The 12,596-nt window shown below is 45.1% G+C and overlaps 1 protein-coding gene across 2 annotated transcripts; it reads right to left on the reverse strand.

The window, feature by feature from the left end:
- Nucleotides 1-251: 251 nt before the first annotated feature.
- ivns1abpa (influenza virus NS1A binding protein a) lies at nucleotides 252-12,535 on the reverse strand. Of its 2 annotated transcripts, none has more exons than XM_047586664.1 (15): nucleotides 12,340-12,535; nucleotides 7,596-7,890; nucleotides 7,257-7,390; nucleotides 6,995-7,164; nucleotides 6,812-6,887; nucleotides 6,549-6,722; nucleotides 5,536-5,661; nucleotides 3,962-4,072; nucleotides 3,253-3,394; nucleotides 2,939-3,163; nucleotides 2,530-2,651; nucleotides 2,198-2,324; nucleotides 1,967-2,098; nucleotides 1,636-1,809; nucleotides 252-1,541 (listed from the first exon to the last, which is right to left on the reverse strand). In XM_047586664.1, exons 3-15 carry the CDS (start codon nucleotides 7,365-7,367, stop codon nucleotides 1,279-1,281), a joined length of 1,953 nt encoding a protein of 650 aa, XP_047442620.1. In that variant the 5' UTR covers nucleotides 7,368-7,390; nucleotides 7,596-7,890; nucleotides 12,340-12,535; the 3' UTR covers nucleotides 252-1,278. The 2 variants fall into 2 exon arrangements, with proteins under 2 accessions (XP_047442620.1, XP_047442621.1); XM_047586665.1 differs by lacking the exon at nucleotides 12,340-12,535 and adding an exon at nucleotides 8,283-8,800.
- Nucleotides 12,536-12,596: the final 61 nt, after the last annotated feature.

Consider the following 12,596-nt stretch of genomic DNA (forward strand, 5'->3'; position numbering starts at 1 on the left):
AAAAAAAACAAAAAAACCCTGGTTTACTGCAGTAGTCCCCGAGGAAAACTGTGGCAATGAAAGCTTAGACAGCAGTGATCTGCAGTAATTAATAAACTCCAACAGCTGACGTGACAGTAAAGCCTAAATTTAAGGTCAGTCAAAAAAAAAGCTCTTTGCAGATTTGCCGCCGACCTAAATATTACAAATTTGGTCGTATTGACAAGTCATTCACTAACGCACACGTTTAGAAACGAGGCAGAAGACGGACGGAGATTTAAATGATTTATTAATTAAGAAATGTTACAAATGTGATAATTTTCTTTCTTTAACATTCCTTCCAGAAGAATCTGCCAATGCCTGACACTTTAAAACACAAGAGAGAAAGAAAGAAAGAAAAAAAAAAAAAACAAGGATCTTCAGTAAACTGCATCTCTACAAACATCAATTAGTTAAATCACGATAACAAAAGTTTGGTTAGCAAAGCATGGTTGTGCGTGGTGTGTGTGTGCACAAGAAGTGAACTAAATCTGGCACTGGTTAGATTCAATGACTCAAGCTGTTTTGCTACTACTTTTATTTTTTTTTTTTACTGGTAAATCAGCAGTGTATAAAAAATATAAAAAAGGCCATCATTTAAGATTCAAAAAGCAATCCAGCTTGATTAAAATGACAAAAAAAAAAAAAAAAAAAAAAGCCATGACGGGTGTTTTATCAACTCACACTCTTGAGTAAGGCTTGAAAACCACTGACCTTGAAATATGCGAGCAAGAAACTACATTTCCACAACAGGAATATTGTTAAATAAAGTTGAAACTTTCCAACAGTCAACTATCACCACTCCATACTGTGTCACATCGTCAGTGACCAATAGTAGAAAGTTCATCTGAAAACCCTGAAAATGACAAACCTTTGAACTCTAAGAGAAAAAGAAAAGCACTAAATGTGTAGTAAATGTTGGCATATGACAAAAAAATGAGGAAGAAACAAAATATATACAGCACGGAAAACATTGTATGCAATATGCAAAGGCGTCAAGTTGCTTTAGGCAACAACCCCTCCCTCTACCCTCCCCCCCTCCCCACCCGTCAAATACAAGCCAGTCTTCACTGAAGACCCTCGCCCCGACTTCCCCTTCGTCCCCCACCCGCACATACCCGCTCATACATACACACAGAACGTCACGAAACACGATTACGTCACTAAGCCTGTTAGTTTGGAAAAAGGTGAAGCACTGTGAAAACTCCCCCCCAACAAAACCCCTCGCTCTCTCTCCCTCCTCCGTGTCTCCCCCCCTCCTCAGTCAGAGAGGGGGGACAGGGACATGGTGCAGTCGTTCCACTCGTCCGTCTCCGGGTTGTAAACCTCCACCGTGTTCAGGAACTCGTTTCCGTCGAAGCCGCCCACGGCGTAGATGGTCTCGCCCAGCATGGCCACGCCCGCGTTGCTGCGCGACGACGTCATGCTGCCCAGCATCCTCCACTCGTTGCGGGCGGGGTCGTACACCTCCACACAGCGCAGGGCGTGGGAGCCGTCGAAGCCGCCAACGACGAACAGCTTGCCTGAGAAGAGACGGAGGTTGCGATGGAGGTTAGAATGGAAAACTCCTCAACTAAATATCTGGTTCTACTTCCTACACGCTGCAGGCGAGCTCACCGGCATGCACGGTAACGGCGGCCCCCCTGCGAGCCACGTTCATGGGGGCTACCAGAGTCCAGGTGTTGTTGTCGGGGTTGTAGCGTTCCACAGTGTTCAGGCAGTTCCACGACTCTGCCCCTCCGATCACGTACATGAAGCCATCCAACTCACACACTGCTGCCTGGTGCCTCCCTGAAAACACAGCGTGCCGAAGAAATTAAACTTTGCATCGTGGCTCAGGCCGGAAAAAAATACATCACGAGACAGTAAGAAGTTCAGATTGTGTGTTTACTTCAACATTCGTCAATGCTTGGGATTAGTGTTTGTGTGAGACTGTGTGGACACTTACTGATGTTAAGGGAGGCACAGTTGGACCAGGTTTTGGTCACAGGGTCAAAAGCGTCACAGTTCTTCAGGCCCTTCTGCCCGCAGGGGTCCGACCCTCCCACAACGTACAGTTTGTTGTTCAAGGAGCAGACACCTTCAGACAATGGAGAAAATAATGAGTCCAACAAGTTAACAAATAACTAACTAACTTAGTGAAGCGTCTCTCTTCACAGAATCGTTACATGGGCCGAACCTGCGTTGCAGCGGTTTGTCCTCAGCTCTGGCACTTGAGCCCACTCATCAGCGTGTGGATCGTACGTCTCCCCACAACTCAGCTCGTCAGAATGTCCGTTTGAGCCTCCGATCACGTACAGCTGACCCTGCGACACGCGGAAATGGACCGAGTTATAGACGATAGCAGGTTTAAAACAAGGGCAAGGGGCACGCTGTTTGGACCGAGAGTCAATAAATATTTAAGTATTTGCACTGGATAATTGAAACCTGGTTAAAATGCTGCTACACTCCTGGGCCGACATCCACAACCCAACTTTACTGTGTGAGATGAAGATGGATAGTGAACTGTACCATGAGAACAGCCATCTGGAATCGAGCCCTCGGAGTCCGCATGGGTGCGATGAAGGTCCAGCGGTCCTCCTTGGGGTCGTAACACTCCACAGTCCTCAGACATTCTTCTCTGTTGTAACCTCCTACATTATCAGAAAGATGCACCAGGGTTAAACTCTGCTTCCATTTTTTTTCTCTACAAAAACCCCAAAGAGTGAGATCTGCTCACTGTATGTTAAGACAAGATTGAAGCACATAGTTGCAATGCAGCCTACTGTACATTCATCTCACTTCAACCAATTACATTACACATTATATATACTGCCAGCTCCTACTCGGCTGGAAGTGTCTTCAGTCCCCAGTGACCCGCTAAAGGATAAGCAGAAATAACTAGCGGATGGATGGCTGTTTTAATCCTTTTAGTGCTAACCTGCTGCGATGACTCTTCCATTCAGGGCTGCAGCGCCCAGCCCCGAGCGCGCGTAATGCATGGGCGAGAGCGGATGCTCTTCCAGCTCCTCGGGCTGGGCCTCGAAGCTGAGGCTCTTCATCAGGCAGGGTGTGGCAGAGGGAGATGTCTGAGGGCTGCTGCGACCGTGCAGGAAGATCACACACAGCACACCGTCCAGCACAGCCAGACACAGGTAGGTGTTGTCTGGGGTTAAGATTAGAGATCATTAGAAATTGCACTTCAGTGATTTCTGAGTCGTTTTTAGATCTAGAAAGAGTTCTTTGCGATCTTACTTGTGGTCTTCTCGGAGGCGATGTATTTCCACTCTCTCCTGGCAGTCTGCTTTGGGGCATTTGCAGCTTGGTTGGAGGGCGACAGGCTTCCTGAGGAGCTGCAGCTCATCTGTCTCTGGGTGCTCTCCCGTACGGGTTTCTTCTGCAAGAGCACAGTGCAGCTACAGAAGCCAAGCTTGCACCAGAGGCCCAACCAGCGGCCAACGCCAGCTAATTACACCCCCGACATAATCTTTGATCCGGCTTGTCTAACGTAGCCGTGGCATCGTGGACCTGCATTAATCTTGTCCGAACATGTACGGAAATCTCACGCCGTTAAAAGCCAACAACACAGCACCGCACACTACAGTCTCAGATCACGCTGCGAACAGATCTGACGGTTCAGTCGCAACTCTAAATGGTAGACAGAGACAAAGCCACCACTGCTCACACTCGGCTGGTTGCAATTAGATTATAAATAAAAATGTGCTTTTAATATACGCCCAACAGCACAGCCAAAGCAGGCATCATAGCTCATGTCTTGATAACGTGCTAACATTAGTCCTTACGCTGTGGCTGTATTACGGTATCAAATGAGCCATTTCTACTTGTAGCCAGGCACAGGCCGTGTAGCGTTTCTATGCGTGGCAGGGCACGAGCTGTAAAAACGAAGCTGCCAAGCAAAGTGCGACTCTCAGTTTGGTTAAGCCAGGCACAAGCTGTTGAGTACCTGAACAAACTGAAGGTGGTCCTCCTCGCCACCAAACACCTCACTGTGCCCTTCAATCACCAGCCCTCCATCCACCAGCTTATGGTCAGGTGAGTAGTACAGCGTTTGCACCTGAAACACAAACAGGAACAACATACCCATGTGGCTGTCTCCATGGCAACACACTGAGAGCCCCCGCAAGGGGGGGTGGGGGGGAGGGGAGAAGCAGGGGGGAGGAGGAGGAGGAGGAGGGGGGAGGCAGTGCTGTGAAGAGGAAGAGGGAGGGGGGAAGGTACGAAGGCCTGGATCTTCAGTCGCTTGAATGGAAAGCTTCCTTTAAAAAGACACATGCTGCTGCCACTGCATAGAGTGGGTTAAGTGTTTGAGCTCAAGAAGGTGTCTGCGGGGTCTCCACTTCATTTGCATCTATAAAAAGAGGAGGTTGAAATTGAGAGGCTGCATCTGGAAAGATCTTCTGTGAAGAATGAAAAGGAGGAGGAGCGGCAGCAAGCGGCAAGCGGCACTCTTTCCCGCCTTCTGCTACTCGGAGACCGGTCCTCTATACGGAGAAGTTTGCCACGGCGGGCGGTCAAATCCAGAGCCACTCGCCCGAACGTGTATCCGCAGTAATGGATAATCCCAGCAAAACTTATAACGCGAGTCACGACAAAATAAAGAAAATCGCGGTGATGGCGCATAATTTTAAATTTAAATGAAATTTATTTACTTTAATATTTACTTTTATTGCTTCTGTCCAATGTCAAATCTAAGTGATTATTATTATTTTATTTTTTTTATGTACCGGTAGATAGATGGCCCTGGATAACAATATCGAATAGGGAGTAAAGGGGCTTTCAATTAGATGTAATGACTGGTGAAGGTTTGCGGGCGATGTTTTATGGTAAAAGCATAATGGGATTCATCTGTGTGAGGGGCATGGACAGATGGGGGCACAGTGTCGTTTGGCTGCAAAGAGAAGCTGTGGAGAGGCAGTAGTGCTCCTCTCCTCCCTCTCTTTTCTCTCTGACTCATTACCCTGGCGGTTCAGTCCTGGCTCCTCAGTCTCGTCTCCTGCTGCTGCTAATAAACCTACAGGGGAGATAAATCAACGGGGAGGAGTGCCTGTTAGTGCCGGGGCAAAGAAACACGCACCTGTTCAGATAGCAAAGTGGCAGTGAGAAAGCAGAATCAAGGGTCAGACCTTTGAGAAACCTTTGGGGTTTTGTGTTTCACAGGAGAAGGGCACTGTAATAATCAAGATGGGGCTGTACGTAAAACAACCACATACCCAAGAGAGAACAGTGTAAACAAAAAAACGACTGCAAAACGACAGTGCTTTCCAGCTCACCTCTAATTTGTAGTATGGTTCAGGGGGTACAGAGTGTCTTACTGCAAAAACCTCAACAAATGAGAGGACAGAAAAAAAAAAAAAAAAAAAGAACAGTCCTGACATAGCAGCATGACAGCAGCATGCCATTTCTACTTCAACCCCCTTAATGCCTTCTTAATGTCAAAAACAGGAGGAGTCAGAGGGAGGGGAAGTGGCGGGGTGAGAATGAAGATTGGCTTGACAGAGTGCACGACCTGATACTGACCTCCTCCATCAGTCGTTCCAGTTGGTCTCCGTTCTCCCAAAGACTGCGCTGCACCCAGTTGAGTACCTTCGAGTAGAGCTTGCCATTGCTGGGCAGAGTCAGGTTGTCTTCTAGCATTACTTCTAACTGTAAACACACACAGGTGGGGAAATGGGAGTTAGAGTCGTGCACAGTGAAGTGACTGAATCATAGGAAATTCACACGTACCAATTTGTGCACTAGCAACATGGGATTAATTGATTTATTCCTGCAGAATTGCTTTATTTTGCCATTGTTGTAGGAAAAACAACACAATAAACTAATAAGATTCTGCTTTAAAGTGAAAAATAAATGAAATTGATCGATTCACTGTGAATGAAATTCATTTTAAGCATCAGTTGATTGTTTGTGGGGTTAAGATCCAACTTGTGGAAGTCAGCAAAATGAAAGATTTATCACTGTAATGTATTTCACAATGAATGCCAAATGTCCATCAAAGATTTATACTGCAAATGCAAAGCAATATGTTAAGACGGCGTTTTTTTTTTTGTCCAATCATCAAATCCACAATACACAAAAAAAAACTCCCATGAAATGTCAAATAATTAAGATAGTGTCATTTTAGATTGGTTGTCAAACCCACCACACATGCAGATGATTTCGTACATTTGCAACTCAGTGAGTGGGTTAATTCAGTACAGAACCTGATGCAGTCTGAACAAAAGCCTCCACGCTCAAACCTGCCTACACTATTGCTCCAAATACATCTCAGCAGGGTTTCATTGGCTCACTTTCAACCTCCAAGTATTGTTAATCTCGTGTAAAAGTCGGAAAAATCATCTGTCATTCAACCTAAGGCGTCTGGTTAATGTTATTACAAGAGCATATGTGGGCTACCTAAGACAACTGATTTCAAGAGTATCATATATTAATGTGTTTAGGTCTTGTTGCGTCATAATTAGATGATCTTTTGGAATTTATTCATAGCACAGAATCTGTCTGCAGAAGATTGACATGCAAGTTGAAGCATGTACCTTGAGGCGGGGAAGTTTAAGGAAGTCTTCTTGTTCGGACACTTCCAGCAGATGGTCTTGGATGAAGGAATCCACCTTGGCCAAAACTCTGCCGTCTCCCATAGAGCTGGCAAAATTTCGAAAGGAGATGGCATTCTGGGAATCCATTTTAGACAGCAGGTAGTCACCACAAATCTGAGGAGGGGGAGACAGGAAGATTTAATCTTGAGAACAATCAGATTTTTGAGTAAAATGCAGGACACGAGCGTGATTTAAGGCCATACCTGTTTGACTCGCTCCATTTTGAACCTTTTGGCTGCAGAGTAAACTTCCTTGACCCGTTCCTTGTCTGCCTTCAATCTGTTATACAAAAACAAAAAATGTGTGGTCAGTCATGTCCAAAAGCATGAGTATATTGCATTGATAAGATCAGAGGCAAAAGGTCAAAGGCCAAAGGCGCTACTGACTGGGCAGTGTAGGCATAGTTGAGCAAGATCTCCACAGCCTCTGGGTCCAGGTCCTCAAAGGTGACATGAGAGACTCCGTGAGGCTCGATGTCACTGTTGAAGATTTCAAACAGGTAGGGACTACAGCAAGCCAGAACAGCACGGTGAGCCATCAGCTCATGACCGCACACCTGGACAAATGAAGAGACAGACGATCAGGACGGCCCAGCATTTGTTAAGGAGAATAAAATGATATAAAAAACAAAACAAAAAACAAACGTACCTGCAGTCTAACATCACAGAACTGACCACTCTTTCTCAGAGCATTCATTTTGGCCACGGTAGAATCCAGGAAACTTTCATCCTCAAAGATCAGATAACCGTTTGGAATCATCTTGGTAAATTGTGTTGGTTTTCCTGAAGACAACAGAAGAAAAAAAAAACATTTGTGCCAAGTACTGGAATAATACCCCAACACACCGGCTTTCTGCTGCACTCATGCTTTTAACTATGCAACATTGTAATAGCTGGCTTCATTCATTGATGACCAGAGAGAGGATTAGGATTAGGTGCTCGTGCATAGTGTATTACAATCTGTCCTATCCATTAGTCATGGTCTTACCTAATAGAGAATAATGCAAATCCAGGGAAGTGCCACTGCCGAGAGTAGACAGGAACTAAATGAAGGCGAGAGGCTAAGTAGACTGAGGTCACAGTGGAACCAGGTCTTCTTCACCCGAGGAGAGGGACGGGGAGTCGTCAGAAGAAATGCCAGTCGACTGCACGGGCGTGAGCAGAAGGGAGAGGGGGAGCAGCCGCACGGACAAACTATCAGGCTTGAAGCGACTGTAATCAAGTCCTCGGGATCCCGTTGGCTATAGAGTTGTACTTATTCTGTGTTGGTCATACATTATAACCTAGAAGAAAAAAAAGAAGAGAGAAAAAGGAGTTGAGTTTGGCTTTTTTTTTTTTTTTTTTCAAACTGAGGCTGCCTGTTCCTGGCACCGGAGCAACGTGTCGCATGAGTCAGTTCCACGTGCACACTGGATGGCGGCTAAGAACACTGTCCCCTCTTCTCCTTGTCCACTCTTTCAGTGTCACCTTCAGAAAAATCGTTTTCCAAATAAAGTCAATAACAAAGGCCAGTTCCTCTAGTTACAATTTATCCTCAACAACTTCAAAAGCGGAAACCGGCATTTTATCCAAAAACGCTATAAAGCATAAGACACGCAGCAGCTGTAACTAAGCCCGTGCCTTTGACACTCCTCGTCTTCTAACACCCTCCATTTAGTTCTTTAAATCTCCACACCTGCTGCTACATCCCACCAGGGCAAGCAAGACCGTTTAATCCGTCTCATGCCTTCAGCTCCGTCTCCGCGCCGTCTGAAGTGAGGCCACTCCAAAGCTATCTTATGTGACCGGCCTTGTCGGCTGGCTCCTCCCAACTGGAACCCTCTCGTTTCTGGCAACTGACCTATAAGCACAATGCAGGAGGGAGCAATTTCTGACGGCCATTCAGACAGTCAGAAGGTCCTCTTACACAACTGCATTGTGATTTTAAGTTGGCCATTATTCGTGCTTCAAACACAACAACCGCACTCACACTCGCATGAAGCATCCGCTCGTAGTTCAGAATTCACTCGCCTCCAAATCAACTGACCCAGAAAAAGAGAGACATCGATCTCACAAGAAATTAACACGACTGACTTAATCCCAGGGGCTAACCACCTCGCTACCGCGCCATGTATAGAATGAAACGTGCACCATGACTCCGACGGTTTTATTACCATCCCACATGGGCAGAGAGGACGAGATGGACTACAGCAGCTGCCCCATCATTTGAAACTGTATCCACGCCCCATGTGACGAGCCTTTTCAGGGCAGCTTTGCTTTGTGCAAGCAATTCGAGCTCATTAAAAAAAATCTGTCATTTAGTCAGCATCTACACACATGCACTGTACTTGTCACTTTTATCTGCTGTCAGCAGCACATCTCAGATACAAGCCTGTGATTCGCTGCGCAACAAGTTTCATGTAAAATGTTAAGTTGTGTGAGCTGAATTTTAACAACGGCCCTGTTACAGATCACCACGGGTCTCTACTCATCAAGGGAACATGTGACCATTGGAGGTGATTTAGCGTTTGGCCTTGTCACACTGCAAAAACAAAAAGATTATTAAAAAAATATTTTTTACCCTTGCAAGTACTGTTTGTTAGGCCTGTCGGACTGTGCACAATCCAGTTGTAGGCTTCAAGGTGGAGAGTTATCAGCTAACGTCGCCATTTGTGAGCTGCCAAAATAACCATTTTATCCACAGTCTAATGGTGTGCGACACATTTTGTACTGAAATAATATTTTTAATGGCGTAATTGTATTCAACTGACAAATACAAGCCCTGTTAAGACATAAAAGCACTTTGAATACACTTAGTGTTGTTCGGAAATATATATATATATATATATATATATAAGCAACAACACATGCCTAAAAAGCAACTGGCTGTACAAGGAAACAATGCTGTCAAGCAGCAAAATAAATAGATTATGTAAAGCTTTGTTCCAGCCATCTCCAACTACTAATATATCCAGTATTTAAAAGCACCTCTAAAAGCATGAATACACATGTACACTTGGCCAAAAAACAAAATAATAAATCCAAAGACCTACTAAATCCAAAACCATATCAAGAGATACCAAGAGAAAAAAAAAAAAAAGCAGGAATTATGTCGCGATAGGATTACTTTGAATCAGATTGCACCAAACCATTTTTTTTTTTAAATCTTTTTAGCAACACTTAACACGATGCAAATGACAAAATGTACGGACACGTGATAATGGCCATGTCAGCGTGACGGGGTGAGAAATAAAAGGAAATATGAAAAATTAATTGCTTCCTCTGAAAATGTACCTTGCGCTGCTTAACAGGCACCGCGAACTGAGTCGCGTGTGAGAGTGAGTCCATATAAAACGATCATACGTAGCTGAGCTTAAAAGATAAACACAATAAAAATATGTGGATGGTTTTAGGAAAAATGGTTGAAAGGGACATGTGTAATATTACCAAGACGTGTGCCAGACATTTTAAGAAGCGTGCCAGACAATTTTCTGAGTAAATGTGCAAGCACGATGACACACACTAGAACATAGACTTTTAACATCGCACTGAATAGCACGTATAGAAAGGCTGACATGGAAAGCTATAATTCACCCTGTCTGCTTGTGGATGGAGGGAACACTGACCCAGTTTTGGTTGTTACGCAACATCTGGCAGCAGACTCCTTGCGAAGGCTTGAATGCTCAGTTCCTCCACATGGCTGGGTCCACCACACTGGACTGTTTCCCTGTTTATTTTTCCTACCTCACTCTCAACTCCAAGCTCTGGAAGACAAACGGTGCCTTCAATTTTCTAGAAAAAATTCTCTACGAGTTCCTATCTCATTAATATGAACATAATAAGACCCATTTTACACCAGTGTTTCCGGCTACATGAAAACTCATGTGTTAACCACACCGCACACCAACAAGCTATGCAACTGAAGCATGCGGTTGCCATTTTGGTCACTTATGTGGGAACGAGGCTCGGGACCAAAAAACTAAACTGAGAAAAAGGAAATCACATAACTCAGGTCACATCTGTGGCAGAACAAACGGTGACAAAACGGTCAGACTTGATGAGGAGTATGAGGAGTACAGGGGGATGTGGCCATACATTTGACAACGGGGAAACACAGAGAGAAAAAAAATGGCCTGAAAGAGAAAGATCTACACGGTTCGCAACTTTGTCACAGAGGGTGGCTGTGAATGCACTTTCTCCCGTTTTCCATCTGATTAGACAGGCACAACAAGGGTGAGGGACTCAGATGGACAATAAACACTTGTTAGACACCCCTCCAGTGGCGAAAAGAGGCACTGCAGAATATTTAAGTCAGGTTCACTCAGTGGAAATTTACTGCTTAAATATAAATAATACATTGCAGAAAGACCCTAAATGTGGGGTGACAATAAAAAAAATAAATAGGCAATGTACAAGGTACATGCTCTATGTCTATAAAAATGCAATATAGACAGACAGATCCCCTGAATACATGGGAAGCATAAGTCAGCTGTAATATATTTAACAAGACAATGAAATGAGGAAGGAATCCAAATGTGTGTGGGGTTTTTTGCTTGATGGGGGGGGGCTCCCCTATCTTCTAAGAAAGATAATACCCATAACAGTTTAGGCATGGCCACACACACATTAATATTCTCATTTATAGTGTCTCTTGCCCGTTTTCACTAGAATTAATCCACAGCCTGTTACATGGGAATTTTCCACGTGGTTGCCATCTTGAGATCCGGATTAACAGCACAGTAGGTCAAATACTACCATAGGCAGCGGGGACACCAGGAAATGTGAATCAGACGGACGAATTCCTTCACTTGACAAGCTCTTCACCACAACCAGTGATAAGCTAAAATATCAACACAGTGGTTAAGGGGACTGTCGCAAAATCCGACACGTATGACACTTAATGTACGGTTCGTAAAGGACGGCATGTACCCTTCCCTACCCTGCCCTACCCTACCCTAACCTAACCTACCATCCCCCAGTGGGCAAGTCTTGCAATTGGCCACAAAGTCTCATGCTTGTCTATTCGCTGCAATGCCATCCATCTCCCCACCTCTCCTCTGGTGAGGAGGACCACGTTGCCTGGCGATTTGCCGTAAGTCATACAGCTAGCGTACACACACACACACACACACATCGCCACTAGAAATTGGGTCAGGAATCAGAGCCCCCAAAATATGCGATTAAGTGGGCATTTCCACGGATTACAAACGCGGACAATAAAAAAAATACTTGTCCTCGCATGGGAGGTGGGCATCCAGCTGGAGCGACGCGGCAGATGTGTTGGAAGCTAATACGTGTTAGCCTTCCGGGAAACCTGCTGCTTTAGCCGGGGATCGGAAGCCATGAGACAGCCACGCCGGTGCAATTCATTAAATTACAGCTCCGTTTGGTCATTTGTTTGAGTCGGAAGAGACACTGACATTCAGTTTTACCAATTTGCCATTACGCCGGGCTGCCGATATGAACTACACATCCGCGTCGTCTGAGGAAGACAAAAAAAAAAAAAAAAAAAGCTGTGGTTTGCTCGTCCCGCGCCTATTTCGCTACAGTAAAGCTTTCGAGCCATTTCTAGCATCTTCCTCTCAGCCAAAGCGAACACAAAAAAATACAATTTGTTCAAAGAGCAAGTTGAATATCGAGATAATGGATGACGACCACTGCGGCTAATGCCAGATTTAACGGTTTCTCTCCGTTAACGGCTAACCGACAAAGACGACAAGCGGCACCAAGACAGAGAGATAAAAAGGGCTTACCTGAGGCGTTTGACAGCAAACGATATTAGACATATTTAATGCGAATTCAGAGTTGGTCGATTCAGGTTAGAGAAAAGACGCAAAACGCGACTAACAGGCACGGCTAATAGGAGCTGGTGGTAGATGATGGCGGTAGCTCTCGGAGGCGCGTCCACACTCGGTCTAGTCCGGACTGGCTCTGACAGAATGGACGGTTGGTAGCGAGAAGGCGCGCTCCTGAAAAAAGGAAGAAAAAAAACGGCGCGCCCGCCACGCTG

Source organism: Mugil cephalus, chromosome 6, assembly GCF_022458985.1.
Source record: "Mugil cephalus isolate CIBA_MC_2020 chromosome 6, CIBA_Mcephalus_1.1, whole genome shotgun sequence".
NCBI classification, from domain to species: domain Eukaryota; kingdom Metazoa; phylum Chordata; class Actinopteri; order Mugiliformes; family Mugilidae; genus Mugil; species Mugil cephalus.